The 17,519-nt window shown below is 48.3% G+C and overlaps 1 protein-coding gene across 5 annotated transcripts in view; it reads right to left on the bottom strand.

Annotated features, from left to right (window-relative positions):
• LOC119174539 (SAM and SH3 domain-containing protein 1) overlaps positions 1 to 17,519 on the bottom strand; it is a 347,279-nt gene that overhangs the window by 166,606 nt on the left and 163,154 nt on the right. The window contains exon 1 of one of the 5 annotated variants that reach the window (XM_075895483.1): positions 13,955 to 14,095. The exons of the other annotated variants lie outside the window; for them this stretch is intronic. Within the exon in view, the coding sequence (XP_075751598.1) occupies positions 13,955 to 14,030 (76 nt within the window). The 5' untranslated portion in view covers positions 14,031 to 14,095. Of the gene's footprint in view, positions 1 to 13,954; positions 14,096 to 17,519 lie in introns of those variants that run through there. 5 annotated transcript variants of the gene reach the window in all.

Here is a 17,519-nt window from a genome sequence, read left to right as displayed (position 1 = left end):
TTTACTTCTTTCTTTCTTACTTTTTTCTTTCTTACTTACTTTTTCTTTGTTTCTTTCTTTCTTTCTTTCCTTCTTTCTTTCTTTCTTTCATACCATGCAGTGCCAACCAGGAGCGTGCACATCTGCATCCAGTGTCATTGACAGCAGCAAAAGCACGCAGCAGCAACGGTTCCGTTTTCCTCTATGCGGTATACAACGCACGCGAGCCACTGCATTCTTCAGCCTTCCTCCTCTTTTCTTTCTTTTTTCGCATACACACGTGCATGGCACAACGAGTCTTTCTTGCACTGCGGCACATGTACGCCGGAACGCGGACGACACGTGAAAGCTCGCCAAGAGCGACGACACGCGCGCGGGCAGGTTCAAAGTCGTGCACACGCAGTCGCCCCCCGCAAGCCGCACGCACTTAAGAGAAGCAGCATCTCCCTTCGAACGTGAGAAACCCACAGCGGGTACGGGCATATACTCCTGCAGGCTAACGCACGAGGCCACACCGACATCTCTTCCCTCCCTTTTTTCAGGGGCGAAGCTCCAAAAAGCCGTGGGTCTGTCCTTCCTATAGCTCGTATACGTGACCGCCTATAATTCGATGACTCAATTCACTCAGCAGGTGCGAACGGATGGACGGAATGGAATGAAAAAACTTTATTTCAGTCCTGCAGGACGCGCTTAGCGCGTAGCGGGCGTCTCCCACGTAGGGACCGACAGGGAGTACCTGGCGGCCGCTTCGTGGGCCTGCTGGACGGCCCATTGCTGGTCGGCGAGAAGTGAGCTCCTGAGTGACCTCTCCCACTTGCTTGGGGTAGAGTCGGGAGGAGTTGTTCTACACTCCCAGAACAAGTGTGCGAGTGTCGCTGTGTGTCCACATGATGGGCATGTGTCGCTGGGGCATGCATCGGGATAATAAACGTGAAGCGTCGCAAGGTTTGGGTACGTGTGTGTCTGTAATAGGCGTAGGGTTAATGCCTGCGGTCGGTTAAGTTTCGGATGTGGGGGTGCAAAAATGCGGCGTTCCAGGTAAAAGTGCTAAAAATTCGGGGTGTATTCGGGGTGTATTCGGATGGACGGTTTACCAATGAAACCCTCCGAAGCTTCGTCCCACTCATCATCATTCACTCAGTAAATATGCTGTGACTTTTTTCATTCCCGTCACTATCGCCGCTTCTTGAAGCCCGTTGCAACGCGCAAATGTCAATCAGTAATGTAGAGCTGTAGTGCCGAAAGCAGACCAGCTCGACACGTATGGTGACCAGTCATACTACGATGATATGTGAGGTTTAACGTCCCAAAACCACCACATGATTACCGTACGAGAGACGCCGCCAGTAAGACTATAAATGGCTTCCATTGACGTCCCTGGAACCGCAATTTCGGAGCACCGACATGACTTAGCGCGAAGTTCGTGAAGTGACGCTAACGTTGTCAATACTATACACGTCACATGTCTGTTGTTTCGTAATTCGTGCGCGAAAACCGGTAACTCTATACCTGCGTCGTTATAACACTCAAACGTGTTATAAGCGTCACGTGATAACGGTGTCTTCACGTCATCAACGTTACCATATTAAAGTACCCGACCGTTGAGAACCTGCGTATGCCCCCCCCCCCCCCCCCCCCTCAGCCGCTACGAATGCCGACGGAACATATAGGTGCACGTACACGAAACAGGTTGGAATTCACTGCCCCGAGGCTAAGTCAAGTTGCGGCGTATCGATGCGTACGGCATCATTGATCAATGACGAGTTCGAAACTTGGCGCAGGGAGTTCCAGTTTCGTAACCGCAAACCGGCTTTGCTCCACATATACCGTGCAAGAGAAGAAAGGTCAAGTTAAACGGCAATGCACGAACCTCGCATCGTTAGTAGTAACTTGGCTCCGACGCAGAATGTCGCCACCGCACCGACCGACCGACCGGCCGCAAAAGCTGTGTATGCTGTTGGACGTCGAAACCTTTTGGCATTCAGAAGATGAGTTGTGTTGTACACTCTCAAGGAGTTATCAGCCAAGATGTTCCGAGTTGCTGCCCTTGTGACTGCACACCGAGAGCACGTGCACACTGCCTGTAGGCTATACCCCGACCAGATCGACATGACAGCACGTCGGAGCAGTCTTACGGAATATAAAAAAAAAAACCAACGACGCGGATGACATCCTGCGGCTGCCAAGTTGTACACGTATATATAAGCCATATGTTAACCTTGTGTACGCCATTTTGCCCTTAGGCCCCACCATGCGCCAAGCATAGAACCGGTGCACCGTATTCCGAGTCAATAGAATATCTTATAGTGGAGATGGCAATGATGTACGATAAGTGTGGAAATTCCACACCATCATGGTCGACATGAAGATTTTAAAAAAATTCTATAGGCGCACGGCGTGTTGATTGGGTGCGGTATAACGTGACGAGACTATCAATTACAGCATGTAACGGATGTCTTGCAAACTAAGAAGGACGCTATACGTGCCGACCGCGAAGGTAGTTCAGTATATACCTATATTATGGGAAGCCGTAATCAATACCGCATCTAAAGAGCTCGCGATTATAGTACCAATCTTTTTGATGGCGGTGTGATGAGCACCCGCAATTTTAACCAAGCGACCTTAATAGTCCATTTTTGCAGTATACTCTGTATTCTGATAGACATGCATCGATAACTTCGCCTTCAATTATAATGAAAACAGTTTTAAAGCACTTGTTTCTACTTATGTTCACTTGTTAATTTACCATCAACTTACGGTTTGCTAATCTACCTTATGTTCATGCACTCTCTAATTTACCATAAATTTACGATTTGCTAATCTACCGTCAACCTATTGATTGATTTGTGGGTTTAACGTCCCCAAACCACCATATGATTATGAGAGACGCCGTAGCGGAGGGCTCCGGAAATTTCGACAACCCGAGGTTCTTTAACGTGCACCCAAATCTGAGCACACGCGTGCCTACAACATTTCCGCCTCCATCGAAAATGCAGCCGCCACAGCCGGGATTCGATCCCGTGACCTGCGGATCAGCAGCCGAGTACCTTAGCCACTAGACCACCGCGGCGGGGCTACCGTCAACCTATATGAAATATGCATTAACACAACAGTACTATTAAATAATAACGAGGATACCTGCCAGTCCTTCTCCTGCGCGTGCTGTCCCATCCTCAGTTAGTTTAACCTGCAGATCTGGCGTTAAGACGGGCGCATTTTCACAAAGACGTTGAGCGCGTCACATTTCAGTTCGCGCACGGGGGTGCATGGATATTCCAAACAAATGCACGTGTCTCGTCATGCATGAAACGCTTATGAAATGAAGAGATAACGCATCCCTCGGCAATGCAGACTATGAGAAACTGACGGCTACACTAAGGATAAAGTACACGGATATCGTAGATGTATGCTATACACCATTTGATCTGGTCACGTTTGCCGCCTAAAATTTGCATGCGCGCACGCTGCTTCGTGACAAGGTAGACTCAGCGGGGCTTCACCCGAGGCTGCGGTGGGCGAGCATCGCAGGACAGTAGACGTGGACAACTCTGTCTACAACCACCGATGGATATGCACGACTTCGCAGCGGCGGAAGCAACGCGACGCGTGGTCACGGCGACGGGAGGAAGGAAGCTACGCCTGAAGTTCCGTCCACCGTAAGATGGCAATGCACGGCCCGGAACACTGTCCTCGAACATCAGGCTGTATACTGCACATGCGCTCAAATTACACGTCTTTTGTTGCCCGTAATCACAGTGTCACCAACGACTTCTTATGGCCCCATATCTGTATTACTTCATACCCTTGCACATGCTTATGGGCAGCACCATAACCAGAACATAATGAAGTTCGCAGGTAAGACCTACCGTATTCTTTTTCCATTTTAATGACGCCGCTGCGGTCCCATTTGTCAACTAGTATTTCACAGCAATGACACTCCACTGGCATGGAGAAGGCACTGAGCCAAGCGCAAGAGTTCGGACTATAGTTAGTACAATTCGGCGTTTGCACGTTTTGTATTTGTTTGTCGTGGATTTTATACGCTCAATGGTTGATAGCCATGAATATACGTGTTCTTTACCACACACCGACTCGAGAGTTAGAAAAGGTATCTTGGTTGGAACATCACACACGTAAGTAAACACGACCTTGAACGTGCACACAGACAACGGGAACAAGTATATAACTGTATCCCAGTTATGGCGATACCGTTAATAACAATGTATCGGATATAACGATAAACAACGATGCCACCGTCTTCATTTGTATACCTTCTATGGCAAAATAAACTGTTCATTACGATGCTGCAGTGCCGCGATATCGGATATAACGAGTGAACGCGGCAACAGCCCTCACCCGTAATGGCTCTCTGCACCGACTACGCCTTGCTGTAGACAATGGTGAGAGGGACGTTCCCGGCGACGTGGTTGAGCGGCCTCGCATGTATAGTCGTAGCAGGAGGCTCAACCGATTATACAATGTCCCTCCCGGACTTTGTTTGCAAGAAAGACCTCCATGCAGCTCAGCTACGTGAAACACTTAGACGCTCTTGAGAAAGATGTCGCGCAAAGCAATAAATGCTGACAGACTATGGTTTTTCTGCAAATAAATACTACATAGTGCACTGCTTTACTTGCACAGATATAAAACGTTTTGATCTCTCTGTCAGCTTTTTTATTTCTTTTTGCTTTCTTAGCCCGTTTATAAAAATTATCGGTTATGACAATGAGATATCTCGGGGGACGCGCTATCATGCATGAAAGCCGCAAATCTCAGTGGAGAGTATACGCAAAGCTAAGTAGTTCTCGCGGAACGACAAATTGCGAGTACGTATACACGCGAGGAAGCCAGTCGACGACTCGGCGGCTTCCGATCTTATAGCTTAGAGTCAGCGGCGCGTCACGTGCCAAGCGGGCCTCGAGAAGCCCGGTCCCGTCGCGGCCATCGCCGCCGCCAAAGGCGGAAACAGCGGTGCTCTCAGCGCGGAGTGCACGCAGCCGGCGAATCGTGAGGAAAAAGATGACGAACGATGACCCAGGCGCGGCTTCGTGAACGGTATTTGCTCATCGGAGAAACCCGGACCTCTTCCGCGACTTCAGTGCTTCCTTGAGCACGCGCGCCGGAAAACAGATGAAGCTCTTCGGCTGCACGGACGGTTGGTTTCACGCATACACTGCAGCTGCCGACTCGCTCGCTGTATTCCGTGACGAACGGTTGTGCCCCCGCGATCTCCGACGAGAGCCCAGCTCTGTAGCTGGCTGACCGGCTCGTCCTACGCCATCTCTTGACGCCGTGAAGCTCTCGCTGAGTGGTAGCCCGTCCTCGGACTCCTTCGACCGTGTCCCCATCTTTCTCTACCTTATCACTACTCCTGTATGTGGGTGTCCTCATATCTATCTCTATCCCTTTTAATCCCTCCTTATCCACTTCCCTCATGAGCCACTGTTGATGTGTCGCACTCTGATGCAGACGATTACGGGGCTCACTTTTATCTTCTTTTCTCTCATTAAGAATCACTTCCTCCATACTGCAGCTGCCAGAGTAATCGGCGGCGGGTGCCCGTGCACACGACAAGGCGTCAACGCTATATAGATAACGGAATTTCTAACCAGTTCTGCCATGTAAATTTTGTCTCGGCTTAGTACGCGAAATACTGACAACGATTCCTTTAAGACAGCCGCCCAAAAGCTGGTACTCTTTCATTTCTTATCCATAAGAACAAAAGAAAGGAAAATACGCGAAACGGGCAATAATAAACACAAGGCTCAGAATCAACGAAGCCTCCAACAAAACTTTATTATGTTTTACGCAACAAAGCTAATGACAGACACACCTTGACGTACCTTGGCCGGTACGATGAAAGACATCATTTCGTGTAATGATAGTTTACTTTTTGTTCTCCGACGTGTCTCTGGCGCCATCGATTTTCATCATAACGAATGCGATGCGAATAAAAAAAAACCGACAATGAAGCGTGAAAACGAAAAGCAACAGAACCGCGTCTTCACACATGGCCAGCGCACTGGCTCCTTTGCCCCATGACATATGTTATAGCAATTAAATGGAAGTGCCGACCAAATGCATAATCATCACTACAATAACGTAGCAAGTTGTGGGACAAGTAATTCGCCTAACGTCTTCGTTTAGAGCGGAACACCCTCAATGAAAATTAGCACTGACCAATGGTAATTTAATATCCCTCCAAAGGATGTGAACTTGTGTTTGAGTGCCGGCATAGCTGCGTAATGATTGAGATTTCAGTTTCAGTTTACGGAAGGCAAAACAATAAAAAAGAAGAAAAGTTCAAATGTCCAGATTTTACGTGCATTTTATAAACAACTACAGTAGCAAAAATTAAAATAGATAAACCTACCAGCAGCCAGAATCGACAGTACACTTATTCATATACACCTGTGCAGGCCGTAACCATCAATCACATGCAATACAGCCTCTAGCGAATGCTAAACATACGAATGCAAACATCTAACTCGACAAGCACTTAGAAGAAGAATAAGATTTACCGGCAACTACACGCAAGGTTCGAAAAGAAGAATGCAAACTTAAAGCAAAGTGAGCGTATACACTCATTCCAAGCTCTACGATGCCAAAATTTCGCGTTATCGTCAGACTGATTTTCAGTCAGAAACGTTTATCATGAGTGCACCTGGCATATATGCCGTCAAGTCCACCCACAACCCATTAGGAAAGTGAAGAAGATAGCTCACTGCGCGCGCCTCCATGGCCCGAGAACGCGCGCTTGATAAGTTCTTCCACCAACGAGATAACATTTCCAAGTCCGTTGGCCAACGCCATAAAATAATCTCGCGGGAAACCACCTTGACAACTTTGGTGATACGGTGCAGCACGGGAAACTCTATACACGGGCTAAAAAGAATAAATAAATAAATAAATAAATAAATAAATAAATAAATAAATAAATAAATAAATAAATTAGTGTGTCACGGGAAGAATAACGACTGGCTCAGACCAGTGTCTGCGGCGCTTACAGGCGCGCACAGTAAACAAAGCATAGAACTGCAAGGTATTCGAATACGCACCGAGAGAGACAAACTTTGTGCATAACAAGAACACCAATATGACTATGTACTTCTTGTCTCACGAAGAATTGGTGTACCCCGCCATGCAGTGTTCCTTTTTACATGTTTATACTTGCTCAATCGCGGATATCTTACACTTGTTGCATAAACATTTTCTATAAAATAAAGAAGTAATTATCGCAGTCCCTCGGTTACGCAGCAACGATCATGGTCCAGTTGGCTGAATGTTGAGTAGTGTGACACAGAGACGCACCACATCCACCCGGTTTCTCACGCGGTCCGTCATGCATGCATTTGCCAAGTTTAAGAAGACTCGAAGGCGAAATCCGCCTTCCTTTTCTTCCCAGTCACTTGTATTCGCTGAGCAGAAACGACACCCGCGCAAGTGACGCCCTTGTAACAAAAGTATAAAGCACATCCATGGATGTGCTTTATACTTTTACGGTATACGGTGTACCGAAATACGGTGTACACGAAGTGCACTTCGTGTGCACCGCATTTTGTTACGTATACGCGGGCATCAAAACCGTCAGGCTCGTCGAAGCGTCGCGAAACGTTCGCTTCTTCTTCCCCTTCATCCTCCTGCAAAGTTCTGCCGCATGCGTCGACGGGTTACGCAGACGCCGCGTAGGAAATTGTTCATAGACAACGCACGTTTAAAACATGTAATATTTTGTGGATCACGGAGCGCCGTTTTCTTGAGCGATGATAGCCCCTTTTACTCGAGTTAAAACTAATAATAATACACTATTATACCACGGAGGAGAAAAATCACGAAAAACACGCGAGCCCTGAAGTCCGGTTCGAAAAATTCGCACGAAAAGCAAGCAGCGCACCTCCGGCTGCGTGTATATACAATCAAAACGAACGGGATCTCTCACGTTCCCTTTACAAGACCAGCGCACCACGTGGGTATACTTTGCAGCGGCGCATCACTTAACTCCTTTACCTTCGCCGTATACTTCTGTTTTCTGCTTTCCATCCTTTCATCCTCGATTCTCTCTCGAGAAGATGAGCGTGGGAACGGTCCGGCGCGGTATCGCTGGCGTGTATACGGGCGTCACGCCAAGGACGCCGCGTCGGCCCGACGTTAAGCCACGCTCGCTGGCTGCAGCGTCTTCAGCGAGACCACGTGGTGTTACGCGCATATCGTTTGCATGTCTCGCTGGCGCGCGTTGGAGCGTTTTAACGCGGATCGCGAATGCGGGACACCGGTGGCGGCGGCGTAAACTCAGCCGACCAAGACCGAGGTCAGAGAAATAGAACACGCAAACAGCGGCAGTTCGGGCACGCCGAAGCATTCCACGACCGGCGGGGTTCCCTCCTCCTCAGTCTGGTGCTCTATGCGTGCGAAGCACCTCCTTAAGAGAAACGAATAAAAAAAACTGAAAAGAAGGCACCAACGTCGACGCTACGAAAAAAAAAAAAAAACAGCAGTTTCTCAGGAGGCGAGGCGAGAGTACAGGTCAAAAACTAAGGAGGACGCGTCTCGGTTGTCCCCCAAAACCAGCTCAAAATGAAGCGACTTCACTGAGCACTGCAACTAAAATATTCTAGCACAACATGGTACACCGGCCGCCCCTCATGCTTCAGAACTCCCTACCGAAGGATTGAAAGTTGCGATAGTCGGTAGTTCACGTTCGTTAAGCGATCAAAAAGCGCGGGAACACACAACAGACGAAGAAGCACTCGTGTCGTGTTGTCGATTCACAAGAGTAACCGACATTCCTATCGCACTGCGATTCGTGCAAATGCCAGCCATTCTTTGCAAAAAGAAGCGTTATTTCCCGCCATCCTCTTCCAACTATACGCGCAAAATTTCTGAAGCGCATCAAATTTCCACGATTGTCGATCAGCGTATCAGCCATCCATCATTGTCACAATATGAATGTGAGTTTCATAACATAGATAATTCATAGACAAGTTCCTTAATTAAACTTTTCGCATGTTGCTCGTGCTGTCATCATATACTTTTTGATATGCGCCCTTTCATGTATATAAATGCGTCTTCCTAAGGCGAAAATAAAGCAGTTATAGTAAAAAGCGCTCGTGTTGTGCGGTTCTTCATTCGTCTGGTGCGTGTTCCCGCGCTCCCAGTTCGATGAACCAATACGACTCACTCACTCTCAAGGTAGCGCGAGCCCCCAGTCCAGAATTTTGCGAGGAAAACTGAGATATAGTCAGCACACAACGTACGCGGGCGCATACAGGCTTCCGCGAGGCACGGGCGGCCATCGAGCAAATCATCGCGTTTCCTTTTTCTTCTCTTCCCACGGCCTCGGCTCCCACGAACAAGCGACAGCAGCGCGCGCTGCATCGAACATGGGTTCAGCAAAGGGCGCATGCCCGGTATACACACTGTAGAGACAACAGGCGCGTGATCGAATGATTGCTGGCGGTGGGGCAGCGTCCGCAACGCCAGGAACAATGGACGGCGGAGCAATTCGAAGCAAAGCGAACAACGCATACAATAATGAGAGAGAGAACTGTGGAAAGAGGGAGCACAGGGGCAGAAAGGATCAGAGCTCCCCTCCCCCCTCTCCCGTGCTTTTTACATCAGCTGCTTCCCACAGGCTTCGCATATACGGAGATACGAGAAACAGCGGGAGTAAACGAGTTAACAACGCTTCTCGGGTCAGCCGGAGCAAGTTCACGCCGTCGCGGCACGCTGTGTAAGGAATAACAAAACAAGAGACGTGTACTGTTTCTCGGACTACACGCAAGAGAGATACCTTCCCCACCCCCATTCAGTCTCTCACACTGAGTCGCCGTCCGTAGTCGCACGTGCCGCGAATTTTAACGTCCGGAAGCATGCAAATGCCTCTCATACGAGCCCATCTGCGGACAAAGCCCGAAACCTTGGTTTCCATGGCATGCGCTTCTATACAGGTTCGCTTGCGTCACCATCGATGAACTCCGCTGTTCACACATTCTTATCTTACGGCGATAGCAATTACGATTGCTTTCCCGCTAAAAGGTTTTTAACTGCGCTAACCAACGCGAACATAAGAAGGATGGAAGCGCGCAGACTCCACAACTGAACGTTTAATGGGCAAAAACCTGATATATGACATATGCAGAGAGATATGGAAGAAACATGCACATTGGCCATTCAAATCAAATATACACTGGGATCCCAAAGTAGCAGGTAAAACTGCAGTTAACAATCAGCGAGTCACAACAAAATTTTACCGACACATCCACGTGCATAGTGCGATTATCCTATTAGGCTCAAACAGCTCCTTCAAGCTATATATTCAAACTTATTACCGTAGCCAACTAAGATGAACTTCAACTAACTTGCCAGAGTCGGTGCGCCACTACACCTTCACACACACACACACACACACACACACACACACACACACACACACACACACACACACACACACACACACACACACACACACACACACACACACACACACACACACACACACACACACACGCACACGTACGCACGCACGCACGCACACACACACACACACACACGCACACACACACACACACACACACACACACACACACACACACACACACACACACACACACACACACACGCGCGCGCGCGCGCGCGCACGCTCTGTCTTTCGCAATCATTGTTATTGAAGTTCATGCAAGCTCAACAAATTCTTAGACATTATTGATGGCATGACACAAGTGTGAGATGTACCATGTAAACACGTTTACGGCAAACTTCTTTGCCAACGCTATGTAACGCAGCCCTCCAAAACCAGCTGCGCACTGAAAGTATATGCATCGACGCTGAAACACGCACATCCATCTGGATGTGCAAAACAAAAACATTACCACCGTAGCCAGCTATACAGGGCCTGTGACGAAGTAAAGAAAATGTGCTGTGCAGTACGACACCACCTGCTTTGTACTACATTTCGCGGAAAAAACAGACGAGCACGAATACATCCACGCGACTGCTGGGGAATGAGACTCTCCATCGTCCCCCTTGCTTCGCTGCGACCTCACCAGATGTGATAATCACACGGAAAACACCTGTCAATATGCTGACTGACATTTAAAGCTGCAGTGTTTTCAGGCGCAATAGGCTGTACGGAGGCAAGGGCGCTATACATGTACGCTATTTACGCCGTGTTTCATATAGGCGGTTTTAAGGACTGAAAGCGACGTCATTGGGTTACTTACGATAAAAAAACCTGCTACAGTACGCACATAGTTCCAACGATCATTATCCAGGCGCTAGCACTGTATTCGTTATACGAGGTATCGCAACGAGCAGACACTGCAACTGAACAGCATGCGAACGCTCCAACGGTGCTTACACACCGTATATCTCAACGCCACTCTGGTTGCTTCGTTGCGTCTACGTTAACGCACCCCGATTTAAGGGACAGAAATCAAATCGCAGGTAAAAACAAACGCAATTTTTTTTTCTTCGTTTACGGACTCATATTTTCAAGTAACATCGATGACGTCTGCCAACAAACTACGAAAAAAGAAGGCGACAAATAAATTAAGAGGAAGAGCGTAACAAGTTTCAGAAAATTTCGTCGATCCAGGCCCATCAAGATACAAAACAAGGACTAGGAAATCTGTGACGTCACAATGACACTCAGGTGCCCATGTTTCGGCGCGATACTTGAAGTTGGTCACTTGATCGTCAGTTATAAGTCTAATAACGAGCCTATGCTAAGGCAAGCGAAAAAACGAAAATAAATTGGTCGAAGAACAAGAGATCGGCCTAAACTGATCGAATGTACTAGTTATAGCATGCACTCAGGATGGGGGCGTAGGCAGAAATTTTATAAAAGGTGGAAGGGCATTGGTACCTCTTTGATATTGGAGGCGGGAGGGGGACTTTCTTGAAACGGTCTATTCTTTTCTATGCCACGAAAAAAAAATTGGGGGTGGGGGCCCGGTGTGCCACTAATTGTGCCCTGGCTAAAACACTGCTCCTGGAGTGATACTTCGGTCAGCACGTCAGCGACCACTACACTGGCACCTCATGGACCGACCACTCACGGAACCAAACGGGGGAAAGCCAAGCCGATTGATGTGACCACCCCTTCCTACTCCTCCTCATTTTCATGGCGCAACCCGTTATGCCTCTCCCTTGTATAGTACGCCTCCTGTATGCGAATCGTGTCTCCGGCGGTCCCAAACGCTTCCAGTCGCCACGAGCACATGACCGAAGACGCTGCCACGCTCGCGTCAGTTCCACGTGTATCCTTTAGCTCCTTGCGCACCGGTCATTCTCGGCCCACTCAGCGGGTGTTTCGCGCTAATGGGAATTACAGCGACCGGCCGGCAGACAAAGGGTCGTTTCGGTACTGAAGACCACGCGGAGGGGCAATTGTTCTCGACGTTTATATAGCGCGGGAACGCAACTTAACATAAACCCACCCTGAACTGCATCGCGCGTGACACCCTGGCGTCGCGCGTGTCAGCGCAATCAACAATTAAATTTATTCCAGACATTGTTGCGGGAGGCCAAACAAATAAGCAGCACTAACGACTTAAGAGGTCTTGGCCACTCTACGTACAAAGTCAAAATGGCAATTCAGTCGTTATCAAGGATGTACAAAGACAACATGGCACATTTATGATATACATGAATACACAGACCCACATCAAAGCAGACACGTCACACAAGCAAGTATAAGTGTCTTCCCTGAGTTCTACAGGCACACGTTCATCCAGTAAACGAACTGCAGCCGGTTCTGTCACCCGGTTCGAGCTTGTATAAACTTCAGACTTAATGAAGTAAAAGCAAGGACGTGTGAAGATAAAGCTCTTTTACACAGCAGCGCCGAAGGCCGGCCGGCGTGCGACGAGAGTCGAAGTGTCGCAGGCGACGCGATATCGGCCAAGAGATAACGTTCAGCAGGTCCGGCTGTCCACCGGCCAGCGCAATCGTCGACGCGTTAATAAATTAAGAGCAGCACGTCGGTGGCACGGATGCGTATTGAGAAGCGCCTATGCGGGAGTCTGTGGCCTCAAACATGCCGTTTCGCTCCTATAGTAAATAAGGTCAGCGAGAACGCGGAAAGATAAGAGTCGGCAAACAGAAATTGGAGCTAAGGCAAGTCCACAAGGTGCTAAAACTCGTTCGACGCCCCATAACGGCAGATTTAAGCGTACAAGTTTTCGAGACTTGAACACATGTCCCTAGCAGCCGGAACATTGTAATAATAGTTCTACAAGAGATAGAAACAACTTTCATTACACAAATAAAGAAGAAAACGTTAATTATGAAATTTTACGTGCCAAAATCACGAAATAGTTACGACGCCAACGTAATAGGAGAAACACCGAACTAATTTCGACAAAACGGGGTTCCTTGATGTATGCATTTAAAGCTAACTGTACACTGGCGTTGTCATAGTTGGGACCCTTCAAAGCACAGCCGTCTTGGCAGGGTATCGAACCCGCGCCCTCGCGCTAAGCAGCGCAACACTAGCTGCTAAACTAACATGGCAGTAGGAATTTTTAAAAAATGTAAGCTGGAAGCTATAGCCTCCTATTGCTTGCAACGCTGGAACCGAATTCACGAATAGACCTAGCCACATACGTATACGCCCCCCATTTTTTTTTTCAGATTTGCTAAACGATTTGGTTATGACATGCTTATACAAGAGTTGAGTTGAAATTTCTAGCACGAGTTACATCGAGTCGAAAAAAAAAAAAAAACTTGTCTCGCACGAGTGATCGTAGTGTAGGGCCGTTTTGTAAATACGGAAGAAAGGAACGTGCAACAGCACGTCTAATGGGGAGGACAATGACGTGTACAGCAAACTGTGCATGTTGACGATAACTCTATGGACACGTGCTCGTACGAAAAGAGACCCACGCAGCGCTTAGATAAACTTTTCGGATACATCTTCACCAAAATAAACGATTATAATTACGATACCTATAGAACTGCACGGGTTATAGCTCACCATCGGGCTCGACCAGTTGCTCGTACGACGGTCCGGCCCACAGGACGACCAACGAGGACAGTTTGTTTTGCATCATCTTCGAAGTATGTATATAAATTTCGGCACAGATCACCCTATGTATACAACACCACCACGACGGAACGGGTTCTTGCAGTGAGTCTTCGGCACGCCAGTAAAGTTGCAGAGGCCAGGATCACAGCCTGCACAACGGTGTACGCAGAGTGCCGAGCCTTCGTGCAATATGACCGGGACAAATCACCTCGATACCGATGTTCACGCGGGCACAGCAGATACGTTGTTAAAAAGTTCAGGTCGTCGAATATCCATCTTCACTGAACTTCCATTTCTCCAAAGCATTCCGTTACGGACTTCCGGAAAAAAAATAAACAAAAAAGTGAGAACTGGAAGGAAAGATCACCGTTTCCTTTACTTGAGTCACTTCGTAAGCCAGGCTTGAGAAAATGCGTCGCAGCTGTCAAAATGTCAAATTGTTTACCACCGCGAAATGACAGCGTCTTGCTCAGGTCAGCTGTGCGAGGGCATGCGATGAACAGAGAAGGGCGCAATAGGAATCGGAACCGGTAGGATACAGCAGACTCGGCCAATCGGATACTTCTGAACGTGCACAAGAATAAAAATTGTCACACAGGCACACACGTATCCTCTGCGCGAAAACACATCTCCTAAAGTCGTCACCGCCAACTTCTTCGCTCCAGGACGATGTACTGGGGGTATCTCGAGGAGACAAGACGGCAGAACCACGAACTCCAAATACAGCCCCAATTACTACTCGGGGTTTGCCGGACTTCGCACCATGTACGGAGACCGATCAGGCACTCGATTTAGACGGTCGCGCCGGTACACGGAAGGATCGCCGCGCTGTCGATTACAACTGCGTCCACGGTGTGGAGGGATACGCTCGCCGGGATGTTGCAGCACGGCGGCTTAGCAGCTCGCAACATCGTACACGGCAGGGCAGCAACTGGTTTCTGTTCGCCGGTCCGGCGGAGGCGAAGTCCCTAGCGCCGGCGGCCTCCCGAAACGTGCCACGCGAAGGAGAGAGAGGCAAGCGTAATAGAGAGGAGGTCGTACGGAGGAGAAACACACTCATATAAAAACAAAGCCGAGCACAAGTGCGGATGCGGGTTGAATGGAGGAGGGCGAAACCACTGCGGTGTTCAGTTGAAGCTCTCCGGACCGTGAGAGAGAGCGAACGAGAGAGGCGTAACGCGAATGGATCACCGAGGAAGCGGCAGAAACGTACGGATGATGATCGAAGATACGGAGGAAGTAACCGCGAGCGGGCGTATTGCGAGGTGTTAGTATTACAACGAATTCCAGCCTGCGGCCACCTTAAACATTAAAAAAAATATCGAAAAAATCTTGACACATTAAAGCTTATCTGAAGCGTATACGAACGCGTGATGCGAATTACGTGCACTTCGGCCATGCACCAGCGCCCAATTGCCTACATTCGACCACTTTGATTTCCTTTCTTCGACATTTCTCCAACTGCTTATATTAGCTATGGAAGGCTGAATCAGAATACTTCTCATTCGGAAGTGCGTTATACCGTTGGTCACCCGACTTCGCTAACGATATGTACCGCATCGTGATTGGCTAAAATATTCACTTACGAAATTGTTTGGCGTAAGGCATTTCTGTAAATACACGCCGAGGTGATTATCTGTTACAGCGGTTCTCTGCTAATGGCTTTATCCTCCTCTTCACTAAGACTTACACGTTTCGCTCTTTAAAGATGATGACTGTATAATAACCGAACGAGGTGAAAGAGCATTTTAGTTTACTCAGCGATATAGCCCGGCGAACCTACTCATGTGTTGACTCACTCCGACTCAGAGCCGTCAGCCCGAGAGAGTCCTGGCGAGTGTATTTTGGTGAGTTTGAGTCCGGTCGAACAAATTTTTTTGCGAGCGAGTCTGAGTCTGCCCCGCACTTATATTTCATAAGTTAGTATGAGTGAGCTCCGCAGGTCCTGCCGACCTATAATCAGTAATTAAAGAAAGTACCATAAGTACTAGACTTCAAGGCTAATGTGTGCGACTTGGCGTGTTTCGGCACAGTAACATGAGCAACTACAAGGAGGTCCAAAAGAAGCAGGCCGACGTTCGTAGCAGATATCCACCGTGTCGGGATCAATATACACTCACATATCGTCAGCCGTGCGCTTTGGCGCGGCCCAATTCATCACCCGCCGATCGTGACGCGTTAGTATATACCTTTCATTAATTCAATCCCTGCACCCATTTGCTCAGCTTACGTTGACCCACAGACGAGACCACCGTCCTGGCGCTACTCGACAGGCAAGTAGTAGGCTTCTCTCCTTCTAGAGCGGCTATATGGTTCGCCATCATGCCTCCCTAAAGATTGATGGTGGCGCGGACGCATCGTTATTCCTCACGACTCGGTTTTCACTCTCGCTTCGCTTGTCATGCTCCTTGCTCTACATAGGGGCGACAGTGATCCTATACGAACGCTGAACCCGATAATGGACCCCGTTGCGTGCCTCTATATACGCTCCATATACAAACGGCTTGTCGACTATCGTGCAGCCTATAGTGTACTCCATTACCTCTTATTTCCTGCGATAGTACCCTGTAACTTTCCAGCTCCGGATAAAAGATCTTTCTTCCCGTCAATCGAGGGTCATTAAGGACCCGTAGCGCAAAGATCAGTCTGCACCGTTATCGTTGTAATCCGCATCAGAAAATTACCTCGTGACCTCCTTTCTTATACTGTGGCGACCGAGTGTTCATTAAGTGCGCCCGCCACGTGAGAGTCGGACAACGCTTTCTTCTTCTGATCTTCCGAGCGGGAAAATTGCCACGCAATGCGTGTCCGCGCACCGATTAGGTGTCTTTTAGGTAAGTATTAGGCAACGTATCCCGATCAGCTCGCATAGGTGCAAACAGGTTCATCCCACGTTTGACGAAGCAGCGCAGAAAAGATTCATTCAGACACACATTATAAGGACACGCGAATCAGATCGCGAACACCCACCGCTTGCGTTAGCGTCTGCTCTATGTGTTCCCGAATGTCTCCTTCGTGCGCTGCTTCATTAATAATCATGGTTCGCCAACTGACTCATCAGTGCTTATTAATTGAAATTATCTTGTTTATTTTCAGCAGATGGTATGTATAGGCACCACAGTGGCATTCCAGATATCTTTTTCAGGTAGCTTTTAACCAATGGTATTCCCCGAAACTCATATCTCCCCACCCCCAAAGAAAAGTCTTTATAGTATTGTATTGTATTGTAGTGTACTGTACTGCACCATATTGTACTGCATCGTATTGTATTGTATTGTATTGCATTCTTAATTTCTGTTTTTTTCTCTCAATACTCGCTCAGAGCCAGCGTCGGTCATCGATCCACATATTAGCTCGAAAAACCGACGCCCCGCACCATAACCACGATTCGCGAGAACAGCTGGCCTATAATAAACCGAAGAGGAATAAATCACCAGGTCACTCGTTTCAGGACGTCACTGCGGCTCAAATCGAAACAGATGTATCGAAACACTGTCGCGGTCTGTCGTTTCCG

This window comes from Rhipicephalus microplus, chromosome 5 (assembly GCF_043290135.1).
Source record: "Rhipicephalus microplus isolate Deutch F79 chromosome 5, USDA_Rmic, whole genome shotgun sequence".
Taxonomy (NCBI): domain Eukaryota; kingdom Metazoa; phylum Arthropoda; class Arachnida; order Ixodida; family Ixodidae; genus Rhipicephalus; species Rhipicephalus microplus.
The sequence above is the reverse complement of the archived record's forward strand: the minus strand, read 5'-3'. Positions and strand labels throughout refer to the sequence as shown.